We start from the raw sequence: 22125 nt of genomic DNA on the forward strand, positions 1-22125 counted from the left end.
TGTGATGACGAAGGTTCAGACGTCTTCTCCTCCCTCCCCAGGCCACAGGGTTTAATATGCGCAGCTCATATCAAACTTATTGTCCTCTCCTGCTAATTTTCTCCCCGTCTGCCTCCCCGCGGGGCAAGTTCATTCGGAGGCTGATGAATCTCCTTTCTGTCGCCGTCCTCCTCAGGCCAGTCAGTTCAACATGGAGCATTTCTCTGGGATGCACAACTGGTACGCCTGCTCGCACGCCAGACCGACCTTCTGCAATGTCTGCAGGGAGGCGCTGCCGGGCGTCACCTCCCACGGCCTGTCCTGTGAAGGTACACACAGTCTTACAGTCACACATTCATTACAACATTCAGCCATGATTTTTTTAAAGGACCAGTGCCAATAATGTAGCCGTGGTTAAAACATGAGCAGAGAAGTAGGTTAACAGCTCCTGTGTGAGGCGGGTTTCACAACAGGCTGACTGATAACTTAGAACATTGTGTAAAGTCATTATCTCGCCTCTCTCATATCAGCAGGCGTGGAGTTCAACGTCAGGAAGCATGAGTCCTTATTGTTCTTTGAAGCATAAAGTCCTGCACCTCTGTGGAAACAGGACGATCATGGCTACAAGTAAAATATCACCTACAGGTGATATCTATCTAAAAAAATAACAATGAAATGAGGACTCCACGAGCTATTGATATTTAACTATGGCCATTTTGCAGCCAACCAACCATGCTGATCACATGTAGATATCCTGCTAGAAACTTACAGAATTTTTCCCATGTGACTGGTGGTCAGAGATGAGTGGTTAATGGCTTCTTAGTTGCATTAAGGACGGTAGAATTTATTGTTTTTGACGGAATATTTTTATTCCATAAGATTTATTTTTGGCAATTATTTAATAGAAATCTTACGACAACATTTTTGGTGGGACATTCAAAGACCCTCGTAAAGCTCGCACACCTGCATGTGGTCACAGATTTATTTCTGACAAAGGTGATGTGAGTATTTCTCTGTCCTCTCCAGTTTGTAAATTCAAGGCTCATAAGCGCTGCGCTGTCCGCTCCACCAACAACTGCAAGTGGACCACTCTGGCCTCCATAGGAAATGACATCATCGAGGACGAGGACGGGGTGAGGGCGACTTATATGAGGCTACGTCAGTTTGTTGTAGGTGATCGTTGAAGTGGAGTAACAGCAGAGTTCTCTGCATGTCTCCGTCCCTCCTCCAGGTGTCCATGTCCCACCAGTGGCTGGAAGGCAACCTGCCCGTCAGTGCCAAATGTGTGGTGTGCGATAAGAACTGCGGCAGCGTGCGGCGGCTGCAGGACTGGCGCTGTCTCTGGTGCAAGGCCATCGTAAGTGGGACGGATTTCCAATCAGTATTTAACACACGTTATTGTGTCTGCACTGTAAAAAATGATGTAGTGAAGTCCAGTGGATCCAAAGAGATGGAACTTCCCTCGCTCTCTCTGATCCACTTAGCCCGAGGCTTTACTGTTTCAGAGCGCTCAGGGCGAACGGACATACACATAATGTAAAGTCTAATCCTCACACAGTAACACACAGTAACACACACGCACAGGCAGACACACAAATGAATTAGAGTGGCATTTGTAAAGGTTACAGAGCTGGCATTTGGTGGGTTTCAGAGGGATGTAATGACCTTTCTGCTTCTACTGAAATATAGAATTACTATGGAGACCACTGACTGTGTGTGTGTCTGTGTGTGTGTGTGTGTCTGTGTGTGTGTGTCTGTGTGTGTGCGTCTGTGTGTGTGCGTCTGTGTGTGTGTGCGTCTGTGTGTGTGTGCATTTACAGGTCCACAACAGCTGTAAAGAACAAATGGGGAAGGTGTGTCCCTTGGGTCAATGTCGAGTGTCAATCATCCCTCCAACTGCACTTAACAGCATCGACTCAGATGGTGAGACACCTCGCCCTCGCCCACACACACACACACACACACACACACACACACACACACCTCGCCCACACACACACACACACACACACACACACACACACAAGCTGTTGCATTAGCAGCAGGTTCAAGGTTCAGGAGTTTCACCTTTCAGCTGCTCTGAGTGCTCATGGTGTGAAATGATGACTGACCTCTGATGACGTTTATTTACATTCAATACGCAAATCAATTAATTCATTAAATGTGTTTTTTTTATATCGGTGATCATGGAGGAACATTTCTAAAAGAAATCAAAGAGGAATATTTTCTTCCTCTTGCTTTCAGGCTTCTGGAAGGCCACCTCTGCGTCCTGCTCCAGCCCCCTTCTGGTCCTGGTTAACTCCAAAAGCGGGGACAACCAGGGGGTCAAGTTCCTCCGCAAGTTTAAGCAGCTTCTGAACCCGGCTCAAGTCTTCGACCTGATGAACGGAGGGCCGGAGCTCGGGTACTCCTGATGGACGCGTTGGTAAATGTTAGCGGTGGAGTCGTGGGAGGTTGATGTACTGACGGTGTGCTTCTGCCGCCTCTCCTCTTTAGCCTGCGCCTGTTCCAGAAGTTTGTAACGTTTCGTATCCTGGTGTGTGGAGGAGATGGCAGCGTGGGCTGGGTGCTCTCAGAGCTGGATAAACTCAACCTCCATAAACAGGTGAGAACGAGGAGGAGGAGGAGGAGATGGTGATATAATCCTGATGTGTGAAGGTAACTGTGGAGCAGCAGTGAATACTCTTCTAATACCTGCGCTGCTTATTTAATGTATTCATTTCATGTAATTCATTAATTCAAGTCATGGCTTGTAGTTTAAATTAATAACATGTGGCCGTCTCTAATCTGGTTTAGCTCCAGTATAATTTCAGGTCATGCCAACATAAACAGATTAATGACTTTTTGTGAGTAGGAGCTTTAATTACAAGTTGTTTGTGGCATTTTATTCATTAATTTAAATGATTAATAGAATAACATTTGAAAACATAAACAAACGTATTGCTGACGGTGTGTGACTCTCTCTCTCTCTCTCCAGTGTCAGCTGGGCGTGCTGCCTCTGGGCACGGGGAACGACCTGGCTCGTGTTCTGGGCTGGGGAGGCCTCTGCGATGACGACGCTCAGCTGCTGCAGATCCTGGAGAAGCTGGAGAGAGCCACCACCAAAATGCTGGACCGGTAAGAGTCCGGTGGGAGGGACACGGTGACACGGAGCTCCACCCTCAAAGTCCAGGACCGCAGCACACTGTTTGGTTTAGGCTTTGTGCAGTGTGACATCAGCTTCCACTCATTTCCTCATTCTGCAGCTGTTTACATACAGAGGCCTTTACCGTCTCAGCCAAGCATGTGAGCCATTTTTACCACCAACATGCCTCCAGGGCAGTGCATCCTTTATCCTTCAGACTCAAGCTGAAACTGAAAGCTACGCATCACAAGTTCACAAAGTGCTGGTTGAGCTATTTTTGTCCTACGAGCTGCAGCTGAATGTTTGTTTTTATTGGCTGTGCACTCACAGATAGCAGGAGGACAAGATGGCCGGTGCCTTCTTCCTCAAAATGATAAGCTGCTAATAAAGTTTATCTGGTGCTTGACATTTGTGTGTGTTGTGTGTGTTCTGTAGATGGAGTGTGATGACATATGAGGTGCCCACCACCAACAAACACACGCCGATAGTGAAGGAAGACGACAGCCTGGACTCTCCTGTGCAGGTAAATCACCCTGCAGGACTGCCGTTTGGAAAAAAGATGGCATCCGGAGAAACTTACAAGCTTCACAAAATCATTTTTGGAAAACATCCACTGAGAATCAATGGAGCCTGGCAGGGGGAAGCCAGAGCAATCAAAGCTGAAGCACAGGGAGGGGCGCAGGTATCACGTCAAGCTGAGGGCTGCAACAAATAAACACTCCGCCAAGAATAACACAGCCACACACTGCAAAAACACTCAGACTCTACTGACTTTCACTTTTCTGACGGTCCTTGAATGCATCATGTATGAAATACATAGTATATAATGTAAAAATGTGCAAGAAATCAACACGATTCTGTCAAAAATGAAGCATGTTTTTTCTTTTTTTAATAATCCTGACGTCCGTCTCTGTCTCAGGTCCACATCAGTCAGTATGCCGACTCCGTGGCCTCACACCTCGCCAAGATCCTGGACTCAGACAAACACAGCGACGTCATTTCTTCTGCCAAGTACGTGAATTATTTTAAAAACAAAAGGCAGAGGCAGATGTAGAAGAGAGCGAGGTATTTTATTTCTTTTCATCCTCAGGACACACACTTAAATGTGTGTGTGTGTGTGATGGATGAGTCAGTCTTCGGAGGTCATCCTCGGTGCATTAGCACATTAGCAGCCTTCCTTTGGGGAAAGGTGTAGCAGCCATTAGACAACACCTCCCTCCAGCCGCTGTGTGTCTGTGTTTAAGTGATGCTGTAGTTCAGACCTGCGGGGATTCTCTGCAAACATAACGAACATAAAAACGAAGGTGATTTCCCTTCACCGGTGAAAGAGTCACAATAATGGGAATCATCAAGGACGGTGGGGCTCCACCCTCAGTGAGCTGATGAAGCCAGTGGAGGGACGTCTTCAGGACACTATGAGGCCTCTTGCCTCGATTTGAACGACTTGAATGAATGAGAGTGATCCTGATTGGTCTGAACCTGTTTGTGGTTCAGCCACAAACGCATAGCTTGAAGCTTTTCGGAGTCTCCATGGATACGGTTTCTCCCCAGCGTGTGTACATTTCAGGCCGTGTTTGATGTAGAAAATAGCAGCTGGTGTGTTTGAGTTTTGTGTATTTGTGCGGCAGGCGACAAATGCGAGTTTGCAGAAGCCTCCGTGCTGACTCACAGCGCAGCCATGTAACAGCTGTGAGTAAACATGAGTGTGTGGAGGCGACGGAGCTGTCAGGCTGTGTGTGTGTGATCTCCAACACAACAGAGTGACTCATCAAACCTAAAAAGTGTTCGTGGGGATGTTAACCCCGTCCTCTCTCCCCTCGTCAGGTTTCTGTGTGGGACGGTGAACGACTTCGTGGCGGAGGTGGGGAAGGCGTACGAGAGAGCCACGGAGAACAAGGAGGAGGCCGACGCCATGGCAAAGAAGGTGTGTGTGTGTGTGTGTGTGTGTGTGTGTGTGTGTGTGTGTTATGTAAGAGCTTGTGTAACAGTATCTAGTGGGCACATGTATAATGAGGAGAGGAGTGTTTTTTTGAAGGTTAGCACTCCCTCCTTTAGTTTAAGTTTCATCACAAACTCATCAGTGTAACATACAGGCAGACTCGTCGTCACGGCAACGACACTAACAACCAGCCACTCATCAGCTCCTCCTCCTCTTCCTCATTCTGCTCTTTCAGCTCCCTCTATCTCCTCGTCCTTCCTCCACCCTTTACGTGATGTTCTCCTTCTTCTTCGTCTCCTTCCTCTTCTCTTCTTCTTTGTCTCCTTCCTCTTCTTCCTCCTCCTCCTCCTCTTCTTCTTCTTCTTTCTTTACTCCCGCTCCTTCTAGTTCTCCTTCTCTTCACCTCCTCCTCCTTCCTTCTGCTCCTCCTTTTCCCTCTGAACGTTTTTTCTGCACCATCAGTCCAGCATCAAATGTTCAAACTGTAATAACTTAAATCTGAAGTCTTTGTAGTTTTTATAAAAAGACGCCTTCTGTCTGAGCTCCGTCCTTCTTCCAAACACTCTGATGCTCCCATCATTATCTTTCAGAATAAAAGAGTGTATTGATCCCGTGCTGCTCTCTGATGTGGAAATTTAAGAAGCTCTGCTCAGCTGTGGATCTCTAAATGTGCACTCAACAGTAAAAGCTCTGTGCTTTTTTTTCCCAGTGTGCTTTGCTGAACGAGAAGCTGGATTCCCTCGTCAAGGCCTTAAGTGAGGAGGCTGAAGCCCAGGTACTGTCATGTGCTGGAGTGTTTGTGTTTATGAAGAGCTTCACCGTGACTGATCGTGTGTAATTCCTTTGTTTTCGTCCAGGTGGTGCCAGCGGGTTCGGTCCCCAGCCAGGAGAGCGGCGGATCGAGTCCCGGCGAGAGCGGCGGCGAGTCGGGTTCAGAAGGCAAAACGTACCGGTCCAAAGAGCAGCTGATGCTCCGGGCCAACAGCCTGAAGAAAGCTCTGAGGCAGATCATCGAGCAGGCGGAGAAAGGTCAGCAGAGCTCCCTGCTGCTCCCGTGTCTGATTTCACATCCGCCGCACGCCTCTCACCGTTTGTCACCGTTTGTCGTTCCAGTGGTGGACGAGCAGAACAGGCACACGCAGGTTCAGAGGATGTCGTCCTCGTCCTCCATCAAGAGGGAAAACAGCGAGGAGCTGAAGGATGGTGAGCCGCGTGAGTGTCTCACTGTTGTCTGAAACTACATGGACAGTCATAGAGTTAACCCTTCATGGTCCTGTCACAGGTCCAGGAGGTCTGAGCCCCACCTCCCCCATCGTCCTGGAGAAACCAGAGAACCTCCACACTGTCACCTTCAGCGAGGACTCTGTGTAAGTCTGTGTGTGTGTGACTGTTGTGGGCCTCTGACTGTCTGTGTGTTATTAACTGTGGAGTGTGTGTGTGTGTGTGTGTGTGTGTGTGTGTAGACAATGCTCAGAGAAGTGTGTGATGAACAACTACTTCGGCATCGGCCTGGACGCCAAAATCTCCCTCGAGTTCAACAACAAGAGAGACGAGCACCCCAAGAAATGCAGGTACACAAAGACCCACACACACAACGCTAACTGTAGGCTAACTCCGCTAACAGTTACACACATTAGCTTTGTGGTGGTTTCTGGTGTTAGCTGCTTTATACCACTTATAGCGTTTTATTCAGGACATTATATTGCTAAGCTAACTTTAGCTAGAGCCATTATCTGACAATCAAAAAGCATTTTTTTGAGATCTTCTCAGATTTTTTGGGAGATCTTGATGACTCATCCTGCACTAGGGGGCGTGTGCTAATGTCCAATCAAAATCTTTGTTGCATTTGCTTCACTTTACCACAGCTGGTGCAGCTAGCTCTGGCCATTAGTGTCAATATTCTCATGTATTGATACCATTTTGTTGATCAGTTAAGCTCAGTCCTGATTGGTTTCCACTTCCTGTCTCCTCCTGCAGCAGTCGCACCAAGAACATGATGTGGTACGGAGTCCTGGGGACCAAAGAGCTGGTCCAGAAAACATACAAGAACCTGGAGCAACGAGTTCAGCTGGAGGTCTGACCTACACACACACACAGACACACACACACACAGGCGGAGCTGCTTCAGTTCTGTATGTCTGGTCTCTCCGCAGTGTGACGGCGTCCCCATGTCTCTGCCGAGTCTGCAGGGTTTGGCCGTTCTGAACATTCCCAGCTACGCAGGCGGCATCAACTTCTGGGGAGGAACCAAGGAGGACAACGTGAGTGTTTGTCACTTCCAGAGAAACTCTGATTCAGCCAGCTGAAGTTTCATTCTTATTTTAAACTCCTTCAGAACTTCGGCGCTCCGTCGTTTGACGATAAGAAGCTGGAGGTGGTGGCGGTGTTCGGCAGCATGCAGATGGCCGTCTCCAGAGTCATCAACCTGCAGCACCATCGCATCGCACAGGTAACACACGCACATCAGCACACAAGTTTGTGTGATCGCTGATAGAGGAGGAACCGGACCAACGTTCCTGTTTTCTGCCCCACCGCTCTCAGTGCCGACAGGTGAAGATCACCATCCTCGGGGATGAGGGCGTTCCCGTGCAGGTGGACGGAGAGGCCTGGATCCAGCCGCCCGGCATCGTCAAGATCGTCCACAAGAACCGCGCTCAGATGCTCACCAGAGACAGGGTAAGGTCCAGCACATCAGCCAGAGGGGACAGAACTAACACTTCATCAATACTGCAGCTGAAAATCCACTCCGCTCCTCTTTTTCTATTTCAGGCTTTCTGTGTTCACTCTCTTTGCACTTTAGCCGAGCACATTTCTGCTGTTTGTTTCCATGGTTTCCTCCCTAAGTGCAGCACAGAGGAGAGTGTTTATCCTCCTGAATGCGGCTTTAATTCAGTGAAGTAGTAACAGTTATGTCTCCGGCGAGCTCCGTCCCCGCCGGACGCTGCTGCCTGACCGTATGTTTTCAGTTCGTGTTTAGCGGTGATTATCTCCTCCTGCATGCACAGGCGTTCGAGAGCACGCTCAAGTCGTGGGAGGACAAGAGGAAGATCGACAGCTACCGAGCCTCCAGGCCTCGCCTCAACTCCCAGCAGTCCATGGAGTACCTGACCGAGGAGGAGTGCGCTCAGGTGCAGCAGCTGGGCATCGTGGCCGACACGCTCATCAACAAGTACGTCACAGTGACGGGGTTAAAGATCAGATGGAGCTGTTTACACCAGAAAAACAAAAACTGTAAAAACCTGCGGATCAGCCCAGCACCCACTGAATATTTGTCACATGACTTCTGATCAGTGTGACAGTGACGGCTTGATAGTCGCGATTAGGGGCAGATTTTACAGAATTCTTTTCGATCAGGAGAGGTTTTAATTCACACATGTAGACTGAACTGTTTTACACACATGATGCCTTTAAGTACCTTTGGACATTTCAGCGTCTGTCGGCTGTTTCTGCTGTTTAAACTTTGTGGCTGTAATTATTTACAGCAAAGGTTTATAAGTGTGTCAAAAACACAGTGAGGGCCCTAAAGGCACCAGCGGAGGACTGGTCTCCACATGCTGGGATTCCTTCCTCCCGCTGCAATTAGCCTGATTTAAATGTGTCTCTGCTGCTCTGATGAGCCGCTTTATTCACAGTTTGTGTCCCGTCTCAGCTTCATTGTGGTGTTTTCAGTTTTCAGCTTGAAGGATGATGAATGTTTAAATTACCTCTGGAAACTCTCCTCAGTGACTGAAAGGAGCATGATAATAATTTGACTCCTTGGTGCTTGAACACATCACGGCTGAAACATTCACTGCATTTGTCCTTGAAACGGTCATCAGAGCGTTCTCCTCCTTTTTCTCCACCCAGAATCCACGATGCTGCCAAGACCCACAAGCTGGTGGAGCAGGAGCTGGCTCACGCCGTCAACGCCACCTCCCTGGTGCTGACAGAGGCCAAACTGTCCAGCCCTGAGGTAGGAGGAGGAGGAGGAGGAGGAGGGGGAGGAGGGGGAGAGAGGAGGAGGGGGAGGAGGAGGAGGAGGGGGAGGAGGAGGGGGAGAGAGGAGGAGGAGGAGGGGGAGGAGGGGGGAGAGAGGAGGAGGGGGAGGAGGAGGAGGAGGGGGAGGAGGAGGGGGAGAGAGGAGGAGGAGGAGGAGGAGGAGGGGGAGGAGGAGGAGGAGGAGGGGGAGAGAGGAGGAGGAGGGGAGGAGGAGGAGGAGGAGGAGGAGGAGGGGGAGAGAGGAGGAGGAGGAGGAGGAGGAGGAGGGGGAGAGAGGAGGAGGAGGAGGAGGGGGAGGAGGAGGGGGAGAGAGAGGAGGAGGAGGGGGGAGAGAGGAGGAGGGGGAGGAGAGAGAGAGAGAGAGGAGGAGGGGGAGGAGGAGGAGGGGGAGGAGGAGGGGGAGAGAGGAGGAGGGGGAGAGAGGAGGAGGAGGAGGAGGAGGAGGAGGAGGAGGAGGAGGAGGGGGAGGGAGAGAGAGAGGGGGGGGGGGGAGAGGGGAGAGAGAGAGGAGGAGGAGGAGGGAGAGAGAGAGAGGGGGGGGGAGGAGGAAGAGGAGGGGGAGAGGGAGAGAGAGGAGGAGGAAGAGGAGGGGGAGAGGGAGAGGGAGAGAGAGACGAGGGGGGGGAGGAGGGGGAGGAGGAAGAGAGAGGAGGAGGAGGAGGAGAGGGAGAGGGAGAGAGAGAGGAGGAGAAATAAAGTGCAGATTTTCCCCCATGTGTTGACTGACAGGCTGTGAAGTCAGGAACAAACATTAAGTGATTTAAAGTAATACATGAAAGTCAGATCTGACTGTTTTGATTAATGATCGATTTTTTAAATTGTTGTTTTAAACTGTTTTCTTATAAAGTTACAGGTAGAAAAGAAGTTTGAATACTTTTATACCAAAACACTTTTTATGTAAATTCTGGAACTGATTTTTCTCCCACGTTAGTTTTTCTAGTTTGTGCTGCAGAGAGAGAATATTTTTACTTAATGTCAGAGTGTTTATTATTATTTAAACGATATTTATTTTGGTGTGCTGAGGAGCTTGAGACGGACAAATGTTTAACAGTTTAATGTCTCTGAGTGTGGCTCGGTTCCATCGCTGGCTGTGAAGTGATTCATCCGTTGTTTGTTTCAGTGTCTCAGTCGCAGCACGGCTGTGGAAATTGTCAACAGCAGTAAAGTCCTGCAGGCTGAGACCAAGATGCTGCTGGACGGAAAGCTCCTGGTACGACTGCTTCTGTTTGTTTGCGGCTCGGCTCAAGTGTCGCGTTTCCTTCTCGTCGTGCACGTTCTGAGTCACACGTCTTTCTGGTTTCACTCCCCAGTCGGAGTCTCCGGAGGAAGAGGAGCTGCGCTCGACTCTGAACAGCCTCAGCGCCGAGCTCCACAAGCTGGACGACATCCACTGGATCTGTCCGCTCATGCAGTGCTCAGAGGAGGTCTGTGTCACAGCCGGACACGCAGCACAGTGTCACTGCAGCCATCTGCCCACCCACACTGAAGACCCTGTGTGTGTGTGTGTGTCTCAGGACTCGGTGAGGAGCAGCAGTAAGAGCAGCAGCAGCATGAAGCTGAAGATCATTCCTAAAGGGAAGAAGGAGAGAGAGAAGCTCCACAAGCAGAAGTCCAACAGTTCTCTCTCAGGTAAAAGCTCCGGACCTCTTTAAAGGCTCAGGTGGGTGCCACAAACCATAGAACCATGTGATCCACATGGATCCCCACATGTTCCTGAGCCTGTTGTGGGGGGGTGGGGGGGGGGGTTACGTTTGTGAAACAGTTGTACAAGACACACCGCATTCTCCGGACTGTAAATCTACAGGTTTCCATCCTTTGGTGAGGTATGCGACTTATACTCAGGTGACTTATATTAGCCCTGAGCATAGGTGACGTTCACGGAACGTGTGCTCAGTCGACAGGTCGCTAATTCCAGACAGCTATATGAGCGCACAGTCGTCGCCTTTGACTCATTTACAAGATGTTTATAGGAAGTTATGTGCGGTGAAGCGAATCAGTTCTCCGTGTGAGGACGTGTTGAAATGCGTGTGTCTCACTCTCAATGTCCTGCAGCCGCACCACTTAAGTTAAGAGGAATTCAGGAGGCAACGTTATGCTAAAAACGTAGTGATTTATGCTGGTGCGACTTATCTATGGTTTTCTTCTTCTTCATTACGCGTTTTTTTGGCTGCTGCTACTTATAGTTCGGAAAATAATAGAAAGAATAACTCACATGGAGAATACCTGGACATTTGTCAGGCTGCTGCCGCCTCGGCTCGGGTGTGTTTCTTGTGTTTCTTGTGTTTTTGCAGCTCTTCATGTCGTCTCCGTGTATTTTATGTAAATCATGTGAAAAACTGTAGTTTGTAGTGTGTGCTGTCCTCTGTCTCCTTCAGGAGCCTGGGAAATCAAAGGCGGCGCCGCTGAGGCCGACACCAACTGAAGTCCTGTGGAGGTGCTTTTTAATGACGACCAGGGGTGAGGAGCGCCCCCCATCAGAGGCGCAGGGAAGAAAGGGAAACGAATATCTTCCTCTCTTACTCTTCTTCCTCCCTGACCCATGGTCGGTGTTTTTATTTTTTCAGGGAGGACGTCTGGTTTTATTTTCATGTTTTTTCTTAAAAAGGCCGAGCGGCCATCTTGTCTCTCCCCGGGCGTCCTGCCAATCAAACTGAAGACGTAGAGGGAAGCAGCGCCTGGATTTTCTTATTATTTTTTTGAGTGTGTTTACGTGGTGCTCTCCTTCGCATGTCGAGTGACACCTTCTTATTTTATATCTATTATTATAGGTTTCTTCTCTTTAAGGTTTCTCTCAGAGTATTTATTTTGCGTTGCCGTGGGCGACACGTCAACAAAATGAACAAACTTCACTGAACTACAGAAAATAATCTTAAATGTTGCAAAAAATCTACTGAGGAATGTACCTGTGTGTGGACTGACCTGCAGGTTCTGCTGTTGTGGTTCTTAGTACGCTGTCGTGTGACGCTGCGAAAATACTCGAGTCATTTCATCTGACGACGGCTTCAAGTCATTATCGACGTTAAAACAAAACAAAGTTTCAGATGAAATGACGGATTGATTTTGTGTTTACAGAAGGAGGAAGCATCAGGACGCGTTAACTCCTTCTTTGCCATATTCATGATTGTAAATGTAATATAAGAGTCAGTGGATATTTGATTTTTGCCTTGTCTGTGGTTAAGAGCTATTATTATTATTACAAATATATATATATATATATATATAAATATATATATTTGTATATCTTATTTTCCCAATGCTGATCTGTGAAGCTGTCCTGACTTTGCTGCTTCCACCTTTGATGAACTCATATAATCGAAGCCAGCTGATGCTGTTCTGTGTCCCCGCATGCAAACTTAGCCTTCCTTCGCCTCACAGTGGAAGTTGCCTCGTTATTATTATCATTATTATTAATATTTTTTTAAGCTTATTTGCTAACGTTTTGTTGTAACTTGCTTGCAGGAGCAGAGAAAATATTTGAAACCTTTTTTTTTTAACTTAATGAAATACAAGAATTCACACTGTTGTTGCTTTAGACTTTAGGAGGTTTACATCCCGTGTGCCGACATGCAGGTTACAACAAACAGTTTTATAACCTAGCTAGCGCCACAGTGAGTACTTGAAATTATTTTTGAAAATGGAAAAAATGTTGATTTATTTACATCCCACATTTTGGGAACTTTTTCCTGGCATATTTTTTTCTTGTAAAAAGGGAAGCTAACAGTTGTTTTTTAATTTAACAATAAGAAGAAAAATGCTCCAGTGGCTAAGCTAATTGGTAGTTTAAGAACTATTTTAAATGTCAACTAATGTCACTTGAGTTAGGCTGCATGCAGCACTCTAAAGTCAAGAAAAAGCTGCAAGCTAATTGTTTCTAAACAATGTTTTTTTATTTTGCTAGAAGACGGCAGTCTTGTGAAAGATGCCTTCAAGCAGCTCCAGTTTTCGATGGTACGAAAAAGCTTTAGCTTGGAGCTTTATAGGAGTGGTGTTTTTTGTGCAACGCTAACAAGTACACAAGCTAATGCAGCAAAAAGTGAATTTTTACGTTTAATGTTTTATTTTTTTTTAATTGCGAGAATGTATCGGGCTTAAGTCAGACTCAAATACTAGCGTAGTTCGCATTTTTTATTGTGTTCAGTTTTACATCCAAAAATAATGACGTGTGTCATTCTCACTTGGACATAAAGGGTTGATTTTTTTTTTTTCGTAGATTTAACCCTCGATGGGATGGCGTCACTGTGAGGCGTTGTTAGATGTTCAGCTCTGGTAGGATTGTGCTACTGTATCCATAGTGTGCCAGCTATACACCTTAGAGGCTTTAGTGGTGTCGTGCCAAGTTTGTGGTGAGACATACAAATGTGTGTGTGTGTGTGTGAGTGCGATCTTACATGCGCTTCAGATGCGACAGTTGTTGTATGTCGTACATTTCAAAGTTTACTGTATCTTGCCTTGCACTTTACAACGACGCAAACTTAATGGGAAGAAAAAGACATTTGTGAGTGTGTGTGTGTGTGTGTGATTGTTTTTTAAATTGATTTGATGATAAAAATCTTTTATTTATGACAAATGTATGCGGACAAAGGTGTGTTAATAAAATGTAATATATATAACCAATTGTAAAAGAATGAAAAATACTTATTCCGTGGATGGTTGTGATCACACAGCAGCTTGTGGCCTCCATGTTATTCCATGTGATTGTGTGTCCTCACAATTGACTCTGCAGTGTTTCCACTGAATCGTTTACACCAAAACATTTAGGATGAAATTTTTTTTTGTGTCATTTTTGATTTGTTGTGTTGAAAATTGCCACAGAAGCCATTTTGGGGAAACATCTTTGAGATTTTTTTTTGTTATGTTTTTTTTTTTTTCATGGACTGAAACTCTTTTGAGGAGCTCAGATAAAAAAAAAGGATCCACACTTTTTTGCGCAGCAGTATTCCATTCACGACATTTGTGAACGCAACTCCTATGATCCGAACAGCCTATATTATTGAGACTGTGTGCGCAACGCTGGAAGCCAGACTAGATGTTGCACGACCTTGTACGTTGCGAGGTGTATTATTGTGTTGTTGTGTGCAGTGTGTAACAGAGACACACTCTCTGGAGATTAAATGAATTCTTGAAGTGTGAAGATGTGTTCATGTTGTGTTTTGTTTGTTTTTCAGACTGTTGTCTTGAAGATGGAGAGAAGAGTGAAAGGGGTTTAACATCTCTTTGTCACCTGTGGTTATAGAGGAGACCTGTTATCTGCTATTTCTCAATAAGAGTCAATGGGAGTTTAGTGCCAATTTAACTTCAAATTTCTCCACAATCCTGCAGTAGATGTTCCTCAAACTCACTGTGGGGATAGAGGAGACCTTCTTTAACAATAATCCAGTGAAACATCTGCTTCAGCTTTGAAGGATTATTCATGGTGATTTTTTTAAAAATGCCATTTTTCAATGAGAGTCAATGGGAGTTTAGTGCCAATTTAACTTCACATTTCTCCACAATCCTGCAGTAGATATTCATTAAAACTCACTGTGGGAATAGAGGAGACCTTCTTTAACAATAATCCAGTGAAATATCTGCTGCAGCTTTGAAGGATTATTCATGGTGATTTTTTTAAAAATGCTATTCTTCAATAAGAGTCAATGAGAGTTTAGTGCCAATTTAACTTCAAATGTATCCACTAGAAGACATGTTTAAATTTTAGTCAGGATTTAACACCCTCACAGGTTATATTTTACACCCTCACTACTCAAAACCACTAAATAAAGACGGTGGATGGAGGTTTTATATAATACAGCGTGTGGTTGCCATGATGGCAGGATTGTTTTTGAAACAAACTGTTTCAGGTTGTGTTTACTCGCCCGTTTGTCGCCTCACACAATGAATGTTTATGCAGTAAAGCTGCTCAGTGTGGGCTGCGTTCACACACAACATACACAATAGGCCTGTAATGATGAAAACAATGCGTGGAAATACAACTCCAGGGTGACTCACAAACCGTCAGTGTTTACAGGTGATTCATCAGGCCTTTAAATTAATCGATAATCTTTCTGCTTTAAATAACAGCTCTGTTTATTCCTGACCTACACATCAGTGTCGGCTGCAGCTGTCGGTCGTCAAATGTTTCATCACACAGAATGTAGACGTACAAAAGTCTTTATTTCTGTTTTGTGCAGAAAAAGCTGACAAACTCCAGCATGAACATGATCAATCCAGCGTGTCATCAATCAAACACGTAGACACATTCTGATTATTTCAGAAATGATCAGTCGGACTCGAGGTCCGGCATGTCCTCGAAACCCTCCTGCTCCTCCTGCCTCCTCTGCTCCTCCAGCTTCTTCCTCTCCTCCTCTGCCTTCCTCCTCTCCTCCATCGCTCTTTTCATCTCCTCCTCCACCTCCTTCCTCTTCTGTTTCTGCACCTCCTCATCTTTCTTCTTCTCCTCCTCCTTCTCCTTCTTCTTCTGCTTCCTGTTCTCCGGCGTGTCGTACTGCCAGTCATCATCCGAGTCGCTGATGTCGTCATCTTCGATGTCCCAGTTGGGCTGGTATGACTCTGCGGTCTCGTTGAACGGGTTCTCTACAGGTTCCGGCTCTGGTTTGTAGTTGGGGTCCTCCAGTTTGCCCCAGGACACCTGGTCGGCCTTCCGGAGGGTGATCTCCACTTTGGATGGGACCATGTTGACAGAGCTCTGTTTCACATTGATCACCTGGAATTCAGAGAGATTTGTTCCAATTATTACGTTCAATACAAAAATGGCTTCAAACTTACGATTTTCCATGTTAGCTGAGCGTTCCTGATAAACTTCATCGTGCAGAAAGGTCAGGTTGCACTGAGCAGACACTCACCCCCCAGAGGTGAAACTCTCTCTTGAAAATTTTATTGTTCTCAAACTGGATTTGACACAAAAGCTGCAGAGAGATAAGAAAAACAGGTTTGAATGCATTAATATGTTCCACATGTGTGCTTATTTAGCTAAATGCTACATTGTGTTGAGTAAAGCTGCTTTTGTTGCAGCTACCACTAAGGAGGAGGTAATGTAATGCCAATAACAAAACTTAGGAAGGAAGGTAGGGAAAGCAATCCAAGTCATTAATGACTGCTTAAAGCTAACTTTTACTTTAACTTCACAGCAGTGAACACACAGCTGGTTGTGTGTCTGTGTGTTTTCGTACCACCGTCCTGTTGGCCTGTATGCTGGTCACCTCCGGGTTGGCGTTTTTGGCGTAGATTGTTACAACAACATTATTTCCAGTCTGGTGCCAGTCGTGTCGACACGCAACCTTCTTCTTGTCCTGTGAAAAACACATAAACGTCCATTTGTTGCTGACCTGTGTTTCAGACAGGTGTGTGTCGGTCCTGTGTCGGTCCTGTACCTGCTTGGGGGTCCAGCGGTGCTTACCGCTGCTGCAGCCCTTCTGGTCCAGGAAGGCGTTGAAGTCGGTGGTCTTTATGCAGCAGCAGCTCCAGTATTTGTACCTGAACACAGACAACAAGCCACAACACCGTTTGTGGTGGAAAAAAGACAACAACACAAAATCAACACCCGCCCCCCCGCCTTACCCTTCATGAAAGACCGGCCCCCCCGGGTGATGGGTGCAGACCTCCGTGTCGGTCTCTGGGCCCTGATAGACCTGAACACACACACAGGATGTCAATAATCACATTTTATATATATTTATATTATTATTTATTTTGATGAACGTGTTTTTATGATTTTTAAAGCTGCAGTAGTTTTATTTCTACACTGTAAAATGTAATTGTAACATTACTTTGGTGAAGTACTGACACACAGGTGTTGGTAAATTTCATAAAGACACTTTAAGCATGTTGATTGACACTGTAAAAGTGTGGTCATAAAGTTGAATTGATCTGTGTAGTGTGTTCAAGACCGTATTAAATTAAAGCTAATTATAGTCTTTTTTTTTCTGTAGACATATCTTTACTCTCCCAACCACCTTCACTCATGGAGCAAATCCTCTATTCAGGGACTGAGGCATCAGTTTCCTCATACTTGAGTAGTGTTTACTTAACATAACTCATACTTTGAACTGATATTTTATAGTACACCAAACTAATTATTTTGACTTAACTATACTGAGGTTTACTGTCATGGCATGAGTAGTCTAAACGCAGCTTTTTCAGCTTTACTGACTTAAATTAATGACATACTTTACTTAGAAATTTGGAGGCAATCGGTTTCCAAACTTTTTTTAAGTAATGTCAACTTATTACACTTTACAGTGTATGATAGAACATTGTGAGGTTTATATTGGATTTTATTTATAATAATGTGACACGTGATGCATTCAGGGACACTGAAGGGAGGAGAGTGACCAGGCCACACCAGAATAATAATAATAATAATCCTCAAACAGCAGATTTAACAGTCATACATTAATATATTTCAGTGTTCGAATAATAATAAAGGTTTTTTTAAATAATAATTTAAAGAGGAACATTTATTTTGTAAAATTATACTGAATACTTTCTAATAAAAATATAATTTTTAATTCTGTTGTCTCATCATTGTGATCATGTGTGAGCAGAACTTTAGCTCATTTTATATCAGCTGTCATAAATAAATTGATTCCAACCTGAACAGTGCTGACAGCTATGACTCTGACTGCTGTACGCCTCCTCGTCCACTAGATGGAGCTCTTATTAAACTTTAGAGACTGAAGCAGAGAAAAATTAATCTGAACTCTCTCTCTGTGTGTGTGTGTGAAGAGATAAAAAAGACTGTTTTGAACTCACTGTTTTGCATCCTGAATTTTTGCATCGTGTTCCGGGCACGACCGTCTGACTCTCTGCAGGAAAACACAGATATTCCTGTCAAGTTGGTGACTGAACAATAATCCTACATAATCCTGAAGTGTCCTCAGTATTAATTGAGTATAAATGATGATAAAAAAAACACCTTTAAATATGGAATCCCTTCCTGTCTGTGTTCCAGCTGTGCTCAGAAATGACTGAAACATTAAATTAAAGAATAACCCTCCACAGTCTTCTGACCTTTCTTCTCCTCCTCCTCTCTCTTGCTGATGTCCAGCTTCTCCAGCACCTGAGCCAGCGACGCCGACACTTTGTGAGGCAGCTTCACCAAGGGCTCGTCTGACCTGCACACACACACAAATTAATACAGATATGAACATGCAGGCTGAGATCTGCACTGTGGATTACTGTTCAGTGTTATCCACTGAATTATTCATTCAAAGCTGCTGTAGCTGACCTCATCCTGACCACACACACACACACACACACACACACCAGGTGAGGAGGTGTATGCAAACAGACACCTTCCAGTCAGCCCATGTAAGTGAGGGAACCATGGACACTCACCTGGGCCTCTCTCTCTGGAGCTTCTCTGCAGACTTGGGGCCCTGGTAGATGATCTCTGGGTCACTGCTGTGTGTGATCAGGCCTTTGTCTGATGACACCTCTGGCCTCAGAGGCTCCAGTGGCTTCACGTTGCTGTGGGGCCCACGTGTGCAGCCCTGAACACACACACATACTTCAGATGTGCTTCCTGTCCTCTGCAGCCTCATTTAGCTTTAAAGCTAAAGAGCAGAAGGTTTGTCTCCCCCTTCTGGTGGTGGCAGTAATACACATACGTTAAGCTAAGCTAAGCTAAGCTAACCTAGCTTAAATATTATTCACGTATGAACTAATCCAAGAGTTTTTATGATATACTATAAACACATATATGCAGACAAATTATTCATATTTAGGACATCCTGAATTAAAAATGTCAAACATGAAACTTGATGATGATGCTAAAGAGTCGATTATTATTATTAACAGTTTGAGTGTTATTTGACTTTTCTCGTATGAATAAAGCTTCACCTCATAACCCACATCTTAAATGATTACACAGAGGATCAATATTCATGTTTCTAATGTTCTGCAGTTACTCAGATTGAATTTAAATATCACTAACTCTGATCCTACGTGGCTGGATTAATGAAAGTTTTGTCAGAGCTGCTGAATGTTTTCACCTCCCCAATCCTGCTTCTAATCCACAGATGTTACCTTAATGGAGAGAAACTCAGAGAAGTCCGTTGTCCTCTTCTTACAGCAGGACCAACCCTGAGGACCAAAACAAAGATTATTATTATTATTTTAATCCAGGTCCAATCAACCCAGATGTTGAGAGATCAGTTTACCTTCAGAGCATCGTGGAAGATGGGGACTCCAGGGTGGAAGAGACAGGACTCTGTGGAAGGAAAAAAGAAAGACAACATCTTTGTGGTTTAGTCCCCAATGATGACATGAATGACGTGTGTCCCCAAAAGGTACTATAAGTCAGACCAACACACACACAGTTTAATTTACACCTAGGATTTAGTCCCTAGACATCGTGGATAACCTTTCACTGACTTAAGAAGCAGCAGGGACACAGATTTTGTCCCTATAAGCATTGTCCCTGATTAACAGGTCTTGATGTATGTGTCCCCCAAAGCTCCATAAATCCGACAACCTCACACACACAGGCTAATGACTTCTGAATGTAAACTCATTTACATGTGTTTCCTGCACACTGATAACAATAAAGCGTCAGGTTTGATCCTGGTGTCCCTACAGTGAGGTGTGTGTCCTCAAAGGAAGACACACACAAGGCCAGTTGTTCACAGGGTCCCATATATGGACACCGGTTGCTAGGAGGATCTTAGGGCTGTCATCCGTCCACAGACACGTGGCTGATCACACATGCTAAGCTAGCCAGAGCTCCAGTAACACAGACACTATCATAAAGACTCTGCTCTCACACTGATGCTCACATTTATATTGAAAGGACACAAATCTGTGTCCTTTCAAAATAAAAGCACACTAAAACACATTGAAGTGGAGAATAATGGGTTTGAGAAGTTTAAAGAAGAATGTATTCTTGAGAATTCAGTGAAAACTGATCCGAAAACATATTCCAGGTCTCCTTGTTTACTTCCTGTTGAGACGTCTGGTCTTTAACATCTAGAAAAACACAAAATAAAAGCAGCATCTCACCGTCGTTGTTGGTGTCGGTGTCAAACGTCTGCCCGCAGCCTTTGTTGTAGCACAGCAGAGTCATGTTGGCCTCCTGATTTCTTCTACTTCACTCTCTACAGTTTGTACTTGATGGTTCGGATCTCCACCTCTGAACCACCGGCCGTGTCTGCTGGTCTTATGCTGCCGGACAGAACTCCAGAAGGTTCCACCGTCAGGCCAAAAGGAGAGATCCAGAAGGAGTGCTGGCCCTCAGAGAGTGGAGGGTTGGTTCAGGCCTGACTGAATGAAAGGTAAAAATAGCCCCTCACCTCCCTCCCTCCACCCTCTCAATTTACAGCTGTCAGAACTTATCTGAAGGTGGGGGTTGGCATTCCTCCTGGTGAGCGTCACCTGTCACAGGCTGGGCAGCTGCCACAGAGAGACTGACGGCTTCTGGATTTCTGTCACTTTCTGCTGCTTCCTGTTAAAGATCAGCCTTTTGTAATTTCACAGACATTTGAATGTTAGCATTAGCAGTGCTACACTCATCATCACGCTGTCATTGTGACAGCGAAACTCTCTCTAGCAAAGGTTTTCCACCTATTTCCCATGATCCACCATTTCACTACAGTTATCATCATTTTCCCCTCATGCTAAGCTAACTGCCTCCTGCCTACAGCTCAGCCTGCGAAGAAATGAACAAATTTTAACTGGAGACTAAACTGGCTGCTGCTGAAAAATGTAGGAGATGGGTTAAAGCATGGGCTGTGATCTGAAGCCCCGCGGAGCTGCAATTAAAATTCACTCTGACATCTCAAGGCCTTGAATATATATCATCTCAAATATTTGAAGTGCTACAAAAAAACAAAAAAGAGACAGAGACAATAGTTTAGGAATGAAAATGACTTTTTATTTCTTCCAAAAAAAAGAAAAGAGAGAAAACAGATCCCAGAATAAAGAAACATACTGCTGTAAAAGAAGAGCCTGTGACGTCTGTCCACTGTAACATCGGTTTGTCTTTCCATGCTCGATACAATCCATATATTCTGCTTTAAATAAATAGAAAAAAAACACATGTACAAAGAAGAAGGGGGGGGGGTAGACGGACCAATTTGGCATCACTGAGAATACATGGCTGATCCTGATGGACAGACATCATCTGTCTGTCTGTCCGTGTGGGCCCCACCCCACACACTGCTGTTACTGTGCTCAGAAACATACTGAGAATAATGCAGGATATGAGTGTGTGTGTGTGTGTGTGTCCTTATATACAGTAGAGTGAGGCAGCAATCCGAGGGTTCTCACCATGAACAAACACAACGTGCACACAGAGAGAGGTCTTTGACTGGGCTCACTGACAGGATGAGCTTCTCCTTTCACCCACAGGGGGCGCCAGACCTGCCACTGAGGACTCGTGAGTAACAAAAGTCAGATCTTTGAGAGGAGAAAATAAAATAAAAGAAGAAGAAGTTTGTCTCTGTTCTGCTACAGCGGCTCGATTCTAGCTGATAAATCTGTCAGTAACCCTTTCTCGCCTGGGGACGGCGAGGAGAGGATTCATCATCATCATCACATCATGCTAAACGGAATAAAAAGGACGACAAACGACGATACAACCATGCACCCGAGAGAGAGAGAGAGAGAGAGAGAGGGAGAGAGAGAGAGGCTCTCTGAGGCTCTTTAATGACATCAAGGTTCATCCTGGTTCCTCCTCTGAGCTTCATGCTACAACGACGCAGAGTGCTACCCTCACCAGAACACAGAGGGGGTGCTGGGAGGACCCGCCGCACCCTCCCTGAACATGATAAAGCTGTGACAACTACTGGCAGTTTCACCAACGCCATGGAGACGCACAAAAAAAACCCACAGGATGGAGGACGGAATCCTCAGCGCCGCTCAGACGTCCTGAACAGACGGAGACAGGCTCGTCACAGGCGGGACTGACTGCAGGCCGAGAGAAGACCAGAGGCCTCAGACCCCTGACCATCCCTCCTGCTCCATAACAACACACACACACACACACACACACACACTGTATGAGCGTCGCAAAGCTAAAAGTCAGAGGACGAAGTGAGTTCAGATTTGTGTTTTTGGTTTTGAGGTGGAGTCTTGTTTCTAGAGCTGCATGTAAACTAAATATATAGAAAGA

At 45.6% G+C, this 22125-nt stretch overlaps 2 protein-coding genes across 6 annotated transcripts in view; one reads left to right on the top strand and one right to left on the bottom strand.

The window, feature by feature from the left end:
- Window positions 1-13635, top strand: part of LOC114435843 (diacylglycerol kinase delta) — a 42630-nt gene extending 28995 nt beyond the window's left edge. For 2 of the 5 annotated variants that reach the window (XM_028405764.1, XM_028405765.1), the window contains 25 exons: window positions 176-308; window positions 1006-1112; window positions 1211-1336; window positions 1800-1902; window positions 2224-2383; window positions 2476-2584; window positions 2957-3096; window positions 3539-3626; window positions 4023-4114; window positions 4928-5027; window positions 5752-5817; window positions 5900-6071; window positions 6156-6254; window positions 6325-6409; window positions 6506-6613; window positions 7020-7116; window positions 7196-7303; window positions 7378-7491; window positions 7584-7718; window positions 8048-8211; window positions 8889-8994; window positions 10141-10230; window positions 10331-10444; window positions 10535-10649; window positions 11396-13635. In XM_028405764.1, the coding sequence (XP_028261565.1) occupies window positions 176-308; window positions 1006-1112; window positions 1211-1336; window positions 1800-1902; window positions 2224-2383; window positions 2476-2584; window positions 2957-3096; window positions 3539-3626; window positions 4023-4114; window positions 4928-5027; window positions 5752-5817; window positions 5900-6071; window positions 6156-6254; window positions 6325-6409; window positions 6506-6613; window positions 7020-7116; window positions 7196-7303; window positions 7378-7491; window positions 7584-7718; window positions 8048-8211; window positions 8889-8994; window positions 10141-10230; window positions 10331-10444; window positions 10535-10649; window positions 11396-11442 (2778 nt within the window). In that variant the 3' untranslated portion in view covers window positions 11443-13635. Of the gene's footprint in view, window positions 1-175; window positions 309-1005; window positions 1113-1210; window positions 1337-1799; window positions 1903-2223; window positions 2384-2475; window positions 2585-2956; window positions 3097-3538; window positions 3627-4022; window positions 4115-4927; window positions 5028-5751; window positions 5818-5899; window positions 6072-6155; window positions 6255-6324; window positions 6410-6505; window positions 6614-7019; window positions 7117-7195; window positions 7304-7377; window positions 7492-7583; window positions 7719-8047; window positions 8212-8888; window positions 8995-10140; window positions 10231-10330; window positions 10445-10534; window positions 10681-11395 lie in introns of all 5 variants that reach the window. The other 3 variants (XM_028405763.1, XM_028405761.1, XM_028405762.1) reach the window with 3 other exon arrangements.
- A 1516-nt stretch (window positions 13636-15151) lies between these two features.
- On the bottom strand, window positions 15152-20291 carry LOC114435846 (cysteine and histidine-rich domain-containing protein 1). The gene is made up of 11 exons (XM_028405772.1): window positions 20016-20291; window positions 19178-19227; window positions 19044-19100; window positions 18354-18508; window positions 18027-18130; window positions 17769-17821; window positions 16575-16645; window positions 16388-16490; window positions 16187-16306; window positions 15860-15922; window positions 15152-15720 (listed from the first exon to the last, which is right to left on the bottom strand). Exons 1-11 carry the CDS (start codon window positions 20077-20079, stop codon window positions 15277-15279), a joined length of 1284 nt encoding a protein of 427 aa, XP_028261573.1. The 5' UTR covers window positions 20080-20291; the 3' UTR covers window positions 15152-15276.
- Between the last annotated feature and the right edge of the window lie 1834 nt (window positions 20292-22125).

This window comes from Parambassis ranga, chromosome 5 (genome assembly GCF_900634625.1).
Source record: "Parambassis ranga chromosome 5, fParRan2.1, whole genome shotgun sequence".
NCBI classification, from domain to species: domain Eukaryota; kingdom Metazoa; phylum Chordata; class Actinopteri; family Ambassidae; genus Parambassis; species Parambassis ranga.

What these genes read in the sequence shown, in the direction of transcription:
- LOC114435846 (XM_028405772.1), bottom strand. Translation starts at nt 20,079, where the DNA reads ATGACTCTGCTGTGCTACAACAAAGGCTGCGGGCAGACGTTTGACACC. An exon ending in TACAGGCCAACAGGACGGTG is followed by an intron (nt 15,923 to 16,186) that starts GTACGAAAACAC and finishes ATCTCTCTGCAG; the next exon opens with CTTTTGTGTCAAATCCAGTT. An exon ending in GAGAGTTTCACCTCTGGGGG is followed by an intron (nt 15,721 to 15,859) that starts GTGAGTGTCTGC and finishes TCTGAATTCCAG; the next exon opens with GTGATCAATGTGAAACAGAG.